Source organism: Mandrillus leucophaeus, unplaced genomic scaffold (assembly GCF_000951045.1).
Source record: "Mandrillus leucophaeus isolate KB7577 unplaced genomic scaffold, Mleu.le_1.0 Scaffold38, whole genome shotgun sequence".
Taxonomy (NCBI): Eukaryota; Metazoa; Chordata; class Mammalia; order Primates; family Cercopithecidae; genus Mandrillus; species Mandrillus leucophaeus.
Window position 1 is genome coordinate 1,731,439 of NW_012104031.1, and position 9,630 is coordinate 1,741,068.

The following is a 9,630-nucleotide window of genomic DNA, read 5'->3' on the forward strand; positions in this document are numbered from 1 at the left end:
AAGCCATGGTGCCAGGCCCAGTGTCTTTTTAATCTTTACTTACTCTACATTTTAATTCTACGATCAATGAATTCATGGTTCATCTTATGTTTATCTTACAACACACTTCAAAAGAAAGGAAATATGATGTTCAACTTAACAGTCTTTAAAACAGAGTAAAAGTTGCCCCTCTGATACCTCAGGAGAACTTCCTTTCTTAGGCCTGATTTCAAAACTACATATTCACTGGCTTCTATTTCTCAAATGTTCTTAAAATGGAGAATCTGGCTGGGCGAGGTGGCTCATGCTTGTAATCCCAGCACTTTGGGAGGCTGAGGCGGGTAGATCACGAGGTCAGGAGATCGAGACCATCCTGGCTAACACGGTGAAACCCAGTCTCGACTAAAAATACAAAAAATTAGCCGGGCATGGTGGCAGGTGCCTGTAATCCCAGTACTCAGGAGGCTGAGGAAGGAGAACGGTGTGAACCCGGGAGGCGGAGCTTGCAGTGAGCCGAGATCGCACCACTGCACTCCAGCCTGGGCAACAGAGCGAGATTCCATCTCAAAAAAAAAAAAAAAGATAATTTCATTTGATGGCTTACCTCTTTAACAGTGAACATTTCACCTTGCGCACCTGCTGCATGCAAAATCTTCAAAAGTGGCAGTTTTGGTCGTACCTGATGTAAACATAAAATAAATGTGCTATTTACATTTCAAGTAGGTTTCTGAAACCATGGAACAAGAGAACCTCTTTAAATAGCTCCCCCTGCTTTTGTTTTTTGAGGCAAGGTCTTGCTCTGTTGCCTTGGCTGGAGTACAGTGGTGTGATCACAGGTCACTGCAGCCTCAACCTCCCAGACTCAACTGATCCTCCCACTTCAGCCTCCAGAGTAGCTGGGACTACAGGTGCACGCCACCACACCTGGGTAATTTTTTTTTTTTTTTGGTAGAGAGGTGGTTTCACCCTGTTTCCCTGGCTGGTCTCAAACTCCTGGGCTCAAGAGACCTGCCTACCTCCGCCTCCCAAAGTGCTGGGATTATAGGCATGAGCCACCTCACCCAGCACAACCCCCACCTCCCCTACTTTTTTTAAAAAAGAGACAAGGTCTCACTCTCTTGCCCAGCCTGGGTGCAGTGGTTGTGATCATAATTCACTGTAGCTTCAAACTCCTGGGCTCAAGTCATCATCCCGTCTCAGCCTCCCAAGTAGCTAGAACTAAAGGCACACCCCACTGCACCTAGCTAATTTTTTCTTTTAGAAATGTTTTGTAGAGACACAGGTCTCACTATGTTACCAAGGCTGGTCTCGAACACCTGGCTTCAAGTGAGCTTTCTGCCTCGACTTCTCAAAGTGCTGGGATTACAGTCATGAGACAGATAAACTTAAAAAAAACAAAAAAACAAAAAAAACAAAACTAGGAATACCCAAAATGATTTACCTGATTGATTTGTCCAGGAGAGATCCTGCAAGCACTGTCAGATGTTGAACACTGGGCAGAGGTGGAAAATGATGTCATTTTGGCAGGGAAGAAACTGCAGTCTGTTGGTAAAACTAAATAGAAAAAAAAAAATTATAAAATCTATTCTAATATAGAAAATTCCCTATTTAGCATTCACACAAGGCAACCAGGAGAAATAAAAGCCACATATGACACATATAATGGAGCACCCTACACAAATGCTGTATACCCTCACTGAGGTTCTGCCTATCTTCTGACCACTTTCTAGTTCAGATTTAATTCAGAGTAAGAATTGTCCAAGCTTCTCTCAGGTGAAGCCTGAAACAGAAACAGTTACAGGCATGCTCCAACCTCCAACTGATGTTAATGAGTAAACTGTTTTATTTGAAAGTCAAATCATTTATCTCCCCAATGGTTATCAGGTAGAGCACTCTCTAGATGCAGGACTGGGGATTTACCAAGGTAAGTTACAGGTTTTAAGATTCCAACAGGACTTCTAGGAAAACCTCTACAACATGTTGGAACATGTCTTGACAAAGGATCACAGAAAACTAAGAGTCAACACTGTAAGTACCAGTTAAAACAGCTTTTAAAAGTACCAACCCCAGAAAAAAACATAGCAATTACAAACCCACAAAACAGGTTAAACCAAGATGGACATACATCATCAAAGAAAAGATGTAGCATGAACTGAAATACAGAGTAAAGGTTCAATGAAAATCTTTCACCTACCTTTTATCCTTAAAAAAACAAAAGCTACAGAGAAGGAAGATAGATTTTTTATTTTATTTATTTATTTAGAGACAGAGTCTCACTGTTCCCCAGGCTGAAGCGCAATGGTGCAATCTCGGCTCACTGCAACCTCCGCTTCTTGGGTTCAAGCGATTCTCCTGCCTCAGCCTCCTGAGTAGCTGGGATTACAGGCACACGCCACCACGCCCAGCTCATTACTGTATTTTTTTTTTTTTTTGAGACGTAGTCTCGCTCTCTCAGGCTGGAATGCAGTGGCGCAATCTCCACTCACTGCAAGCTCCGTCGCCTCCCGGGTTCACGCCATTCTCCTGCCTCAGCCTCCTGAGAAGCTGGGACTACAGGCGTCCACCACCACGCCTGGCTAATTTTTTTGTATTTTTAGTAGAGACAGGGTTTCACCGTGTTCACCAGGATAGTCTCAATCTCCTGACCTTGTGATCTGCCTGCCTCGGCCTCCCAAAGTGCTGGGATTACAGGCATGAGCCACCGCAACCGGCCTCATTACTGTATTTTTAGTAGAGACAGGGTTTCACCCTGTTGGTCAGGCTGGTCTCGAACTCCTGACCTCGTGATCTGCCCACCTCGGCCTCCCAAAGTGCTAGAAACAGGTGTGAGCCACCATGCCCAGCCAGAAAATAGATTTTTAAATAAACTTGTTTTCCTTCATTTACACCTTTTTCTAACAAAAGGCAACAATTATTAAAATTGATGATTAACAAGCCACATCAGGGAAGGGGTAAATGGAGCCTAGAAAGACAATCAATAGGCCAGGTGCAGTGGCTCACACCTGTATTCCTAACACTTTGGGAGGCTAAGATGGGCAGATCACCTGAGGTCAGGAATTCGAGATGTAGCATATAATAAATTCCTTTTCAAAGGTTTTAGCCTGTAAATTGTTAAGTACAATGAGTTCTGAGATCCTCTCCAAAAAATCAATGTATCACTATGTTCAGCTCCCCTGTTCTTTGTTCTTCATTTAAAACTTTAAAAGTTTAACTTCCTCGTTCTCTTTGTCTCCTTGCCCCTAGTTTCAGTAAACAACCCCCTCCCAGCTTCTATCACCTGCTCCGTCCTGAGTCACTCCTGGTCACCACCCTTGACCTGCGTCATCCTGAGTCACCTGTTCTGTAATCGTCCTTCCCGCCAAACTACTGACCCAGCCACTCCAGCTCGTACCCCTGCTCTCTTTAAAATAGGCCATCAGTATTAGCTCAGACTGTGCAGTCCAACCCTAGCCAACAGGGGAACGACACAGCAGTAGGGGCTACCTGTGTCAGGGATAAGAACCCCTTCCCCTCCCTTGTTCAGGTGTGCTCTCACCACTGCTTCACCCATGAGATGCACCCTTCTATAGAGGTAAAATTGCCTTGCTGAGAAAATTAAATTTATGTTTGAGTGATATTTCATTTGCAGCATCGAAAATTTATTTATAACAGAGGCCAGACTGGGCAACAGGGCAAAACCCTGTCTCTACTAAAAATACAACAACTAGCTGGGCATGGCATTTGCCTGCAGTCCCAACTACTAAGGAGGCTGAGGCATGAGAATCGCTTGAACTCGCAAGGTGGAGGTTGTAATGAGCCAAGACTGCATCACTGCACTCCAGCCTGGGCGACAGGGCGAGACCGTATCTCAGGGAAAAAAAAAAAAAAAATTTTGGCCACGCCCAGCCAAAAAAAATTTTTGTAAGACTATCAGCCAGGCACACTGGCTCATGCCTGTAATCCCAGCACTTTGGGAGGCTGAGGAAGGTGGATCACCTGAGGTCAGGAGTTCAAGACCAGCCTGGCCAACATGGAGATGTAGCCCATCTCTACTAAAGCTACAAAAATTAGCTGGGCGTGGTGGCACACGCCTGTAATCCCAGCTACTCAGGAGGTTGCTGAGGCAGGATAATCGCTTGAACCTGGGAGGTGGAGGTTGCCATGAGCTGAGATCGCGCCATTGCACTTCAGCCTGGGTGACAAGAGTGAAATTCCGTCTCAAAAAAAAAAAGGACAATCAACAAATACACTGGCTGAAGATAACAAGATTCCTCATGCTTCTGAAAAGGTTTATAGCTGTAACAAAGTATAAATTCCTCCCTCTCCCATTACCTTACGCTGCTATAAAATAAGAAGTTAAATAGGAAACAAGCACAATTTAAAATTTAGAAGTGGGCCAGGCATGGTGGCTCACACCTGTAATCCCAGCACTTTGGGATTGTACTCCCCAGGCGAGGCAGGCGGATCATGAGGTCAAGAGATCAAGACCATTCTGGCCAAAATGGTGAAACCCCGTCTCTACTAAAAATACAAAAATTAGCCAGGTGTGGTGGCACATGCTTGTAGTCCCAGCTACTCAGGAGGTTGAGACAGGAGAATCGCCTGAACTTGGGAGGCAGAGGTTGCAGTAAGCCGAGATCGCGCCACTGCACTACCAGCCTGGTGACAGAGCAAGATTCTGTCTCAAAAAAAAAAAAAAAAATTTTGAAAGCTGGCTTTTAATGGGTGGCTGTTGATCTCATCACCTACTTCCTCATTCATTTTTTTTGTGTGTGAGATAGGGTCTCACTGTGTCACCCAGGCAGGAATGCAGTGGCACAATCACAGCTCACTGCAGCCTTTCAACCTCCCGGGCTCAAGCAATACTCCCACTTCAGCCTCCCAAGTAGTTGGGACTACAGGTGCATGCCACCATGCCTAGCTAATTTTTGTAGAGACGGGGTCTTGCTATGTTGCCCAGGCTGGTCTCAAATTCCTGGGCTCAAGTGGATCCTCCTGCTTCAGCCTCCCAAAGTGCTGTAAACCCTGGGATTCCAGGCATTGGCCACCACTCCCAGCCTGCCCTCTAGTTCTTATCCTTCTTTTTGTCTCTGCTCAAGTGACAGTCTGTCAACAAGGCATCATATGAACACCCATTTTTTAAACTACAACTCCCAACCGCTTGTATTCCCTATCTGCTTCCCTGCTTTATTTTTCCCTACCAACCTTTTTACCAATGAAAACACCATATATTTTAATTATTTATTATGTAAAACATAAGCTACAAGTGAACAGGAATTTGTAACTGTTAATTCATACATTCCCAGTGTCTAAATCTGACAACTACATACATGGTAGAGCAACATGGCAGATAAACATTAATTATAATGTGCAGACGGTTTCCAAAAATGGCTCCCAATGAACCACGTTCCCTAACTGGCCCTATGACTTAATAAACAGAATGCAGCAGGTGATAATGTGACAATTCCAGGCCTGGCAGGCTTATGGCTTTGTACTTTTGGAGGTGCTTGAAATCTGGCTACTCTACTAGAGACTACACAAAAAGGCTAAAAGGAGAGGGAGATGCAGTTGACCAGCTGAGCCCAGACTTTTAGCCATACCTCCAAAGCACCACACATCTTCCAGCCCCAGTTGCCACCTGACTACAACAAAGCACTTACTCAACGGTCTTGAGGTGTCCTTAAAAAAAAAGAAAGAAAGAAAACACAACAAAGCACCACACACGTTCCAGCCTCAGCTGTCACCTGACTTACAGCTGCATGACAAACCACAAGACCACCAGAACTATCCAACTCAGCCCATCACCCCACCGAATGAAAAATAAATAAAATGACTGTTTCGACTCACTAAGTTTTGGGGTGGTTTATTCCACAGCATTAGATAATTGAAACAAACGGTAAAGACTCATCAAGGCTACTATGTACCAGGCACACATATAAACCCATTTAATACCAAAATAGCCCTATTATGTAGATATTATCCTTATTTTACAGATCAGGAAAGAGAAACAGAAGTTATTTGTCCAAGATCACCCAATGAGTAAGTTGTTGGAGTCAAGATTTCAAACTCAGACAAGCACTAACATCCCCATTTAGCAGCATTTTTCCACATTAGATCTCAAGTACACAGAATTAATCGTAATTCTTTTATTCAAGACATACTCTGATTATTCATCCACACTTGGCCCATTTTACTTATTTTTACCTTTTTATTTTCATAATTTTTTTGAGATAGGGTATTGTTCTGTCACCCAGGCTGGAGTGCAATGGCACAAACACAGCTCACTGCCACCTTGACCTCCTGGGCTCAAGCAATCCTCCCACCTCAGTCTCCTGATTATCTGGGACTACAGGCATGCACCACCATACCTGGCTAATTTTTTTTTAATTTTTTTGTAGAGACAGAGTTTTGCTATATTGCCCAGGCTAGTCTCAAGTGATTCTCTCAACAAAAGTGTTGGGATTACAGGCATGAGCCACCAACCCTGGCCTGGATTATTTTGAATAACACAATAATCATCCACAAACTACGACTCTGATGATAACCTATATTTAACCATAATATCCCCCATCCCATTTTTCTGCCTTCCTGCAATAATCATCCTGAATCCTATTGTTTTCATTTCCCTTGCTTTCCTTTTTATACATTTTACTGCATCAAAATGGATTCCTAAAAAGTATTTTTAGTTTACTCTATTTAAAAAAAAAAAAAAAAAAAGGCAGGGATGTTGTCTGTAATTTGGGAAATTTTGTTCCACTAACACAGATTAATTCCTACTGTCATGTCAAAATTCATTTTTTATAGATTTTTGTTATTGTGGTAAACTATACATACTAAAATTTACCATTTTAACCTCTTTTTTTAATGATAGGGTTTCACTCTGTTGCCCAGGCTCACTGTAACCTCGAACTCCCAGGCTCAACTCCTCAACTCCTGCCTCAGCCTCCCAAGTGGCTAGGACTATAGGTGGGCACCAGCTCACTTCAGTTACTTTTTTTTGTTTTGTTTTGTGTGTCTAGACAGGGTCTCACTATATTGCTTAGGCTGCTCTCAAACTACTGGCCTCAAACAATCTCCCGCCTCGGCCTCCCAAAGCCCTGGGAATACAGGCATGAGCCACTGTACCCAACTCATTCTATCCATTTATAAGTGTTCAATTCAGTGACACTAAGTATATTCCTAATGTTGCACAACCATCACCACTACCCGTCTCCAGAACTCCCTCATATCCCAAACTGAAACTCTGTACTCATTAAATAGTTCCCCCATTAGCTCCCTCTCTAGCACCTGGTAACCACCATTCTACTTTGTCTCTATGAATTTGCCTATTCTAGGTACCTGATATAGGTAAAATTATACAATATTTGTCCTTTTTATGTCTGGCTTATTTCACTTAGTATGTTTTCAAGCTTCATCCTTGTAGCACATTTTCGTTCATTTTTCATTTATTTTGACTTTTGTACAACATCCTTGCATGTGATATACATTTGAGTTGTTTTTAGGCTTTTACTGTTATGAACAGTGCTACGGGCTGAATATCCCCACTGGAAATGTTTGGGACCAGAAGTGTTTCCAGTTCTGGATTTTTTCAGATTTTGAAGTATTTGCATTATACTTACTGGCTGAGTATCTCTAATCCAAAAGTCCAAAACCCAAAATCCAAAACGCTCCAATGAGCATTTCCTTTGAACATCATGACAGAGTTCAAACGAAGTTTCAGATTTTGGAGGACTTCAGATTTTCAAATTTAGGATGCTCAGTCTTATATTAACGTTCTTGTACACGGCTTAAGCAATCTTTTACTCCCTTTTGTGGTTTGAATATTCCCACTGTGGCAGTATTGAGAGGTACGGCCTGTAAGAGGTAGCTAGACTTTGGGGTTTTTAATCTGATTTGTCAATTTTTACCTTTAACTGGTAAGTTTAGTTCACTTAGTGTAACTGATATATATATGGATGTTTCCATCACCTTATAATTTAACATTTTGTTTTATTCTATGTTTCTTTTTGATATGTCACTACCTTTTTAAAAACCCGTATGTCTCCCTGCTAATAAGAACTGTAGACTGGGTGTGGTGACTCATGCTTGTAATTCCAGCACTTTGGGAAGCCGAGGCAGGCGGATCACTTGAGTCCAGCAGTTCAAGACCAGCCTGGACAACATGGCCGAACTTCACCTCTACAAAAAAATATAAAAATTAGCCCCGCATGGTGGAGCACACCTGTGGTCCCAGCTACTCAGGAGGCTGAGATGGGAGGATCACTTGAGCCTGGGGAGCTGAGGCCGCAGTGAGTCGTGATCACATCACTGCACTCCAGCCTAGGTGACAGACAAGACCCTGTCAAAAAAAAAAAAAGAAAGAAAGAAAGAAAAGGCTGGGCATGGTGGCTCATGCCTGTATTCCCAGCACTTTGGGAGGCCAAGGTGGGCGGATCACAAGGTCAGGAGTTCAAGACCAGCCTGGTCAGCATGGTGAAACCCTGTCTCTACTAAAAAAAAAACCAAAAAATTAGCTGGTCATGATGGTGTGCGCCTGTAATCCCAGCCACTTGGGAGACTGAGGCAGGAGAATTGCTTGAACCTGGAGGGTGCAGTGAGCCAAGATCACATCACTGCACTTCAGCCTGGGCGACAGAGCGAGACTCCGTCTCAAAGAAAAAAAGAATTTTAGCATAATATAATACGGACTTTAAATTCTGAGGTAGATATATTTTTTGTCCTTTTTTTTTTTTTCCTGGAATCAGATAATCTTTACTTCATATATTTATTGTAACAGTTCTCAGGTTTGAGTATCTCACTACCTCATCCAGCACTGTATTCAATGCAGGTCTTTTGCGTACAAAGTTCCAAGACCTCATATACCTAAGAATATTTTTATCATTCCCTCCTATTTAAATTTACGTGGTTGACTATAAAATTCTAGTTTGCCCTTTAATATTGTGAAAACACTTGTCTTCTTGCATTCAGTGATGTTGTTGAAAACCCTGAAGTCAATTCAGTTTTGCTCCTTTGTATATGATCTTTTCTGAGGCCCCTACAAATTGTATTTTGCTTTGATATTCTTAAATTTGACTATAATGTGTCTAAGACTGAGTTTCCTTATCTCTCATCCTTAGCACTATAAGAGATCTTTGAATCTGAGGTATTTCATCACTTTTTTTATTATAAAGGAGTTACTCCATTATTTCTTAAAACACTTCCTCTTTATTTTTATTTCTCAAAGACTTATATTATTCAGATGTCAGTGCCTCTATACCTACTCTTCTTATCTCTTAGTTTTTCGTTTATATTTTCTCTTTCTTTGTTCTAGGAGATTTTCTCCTTCTAGAATTCTAACTCATTCCTCAGTTGTATCCATTCTGTTATTTATTCCATCTGTGATTTCATAACATTAGAGATGGAATAAATAACAGAATGGATACTGATGTTTTGAGACAGGGTCTCACTCTGTCACCCAGGTTGGACTGCAGTACCATGATCATGGCTTACTGCAACCTCAACTTCCCTGGCTCAAGCAAGTCTCCCACTTTAGCCTCTGGACTAGCTGGGACTACAGGCAAGTACCACCTAACCCGACTAGTTTTTTTTTTTTTTAATGTTCCCCAAACTGGTCTCAAATTCTGAGCTAAAGCAATCCTTCTCAGCCTCCCAAAGTGCTGGGATTACAGGCAT

General features: G+C 42.3%; 1 protein-coding gene across 7 annotated transcripts in view; it reads right to left on the reverse strand.

The window, feature by feature from the left end:
* The window catches only part of MDM4 (MDM4, p53 regulator), a 37,338-nt gene that overhangs the window by 23,859 nt on the left and 3,849 nt on the right, over nt 1–9,630 (reverse strand). For 4 of the 7 annotated variants that reach the window (XM_011990440.1, XM_011990437.1, XM_011990439.1 and 1 more), the window contains exons 2-3: nt 1,421–1,533; nt 584–658 (exon numbers count right to left, since the gene is read on the reverse strand). In XM_011990440.1, the coding sequence (XP_011845830.1) occupies nt 584–658; nt 1,421–1,498 (153 nt within the window). In that variant the 5' untranslated portion in view covers nt 1,499–1,533. Of the gene's footprint in view, nt 1–583; nt 659–1,420; nt 1,534–9,630 lie in introns of those variants that run through there. The other 3 variants (XM_011990442.1, XM_011990443.1, XM_011990441.1) reach the window with 3 other exon arrangements.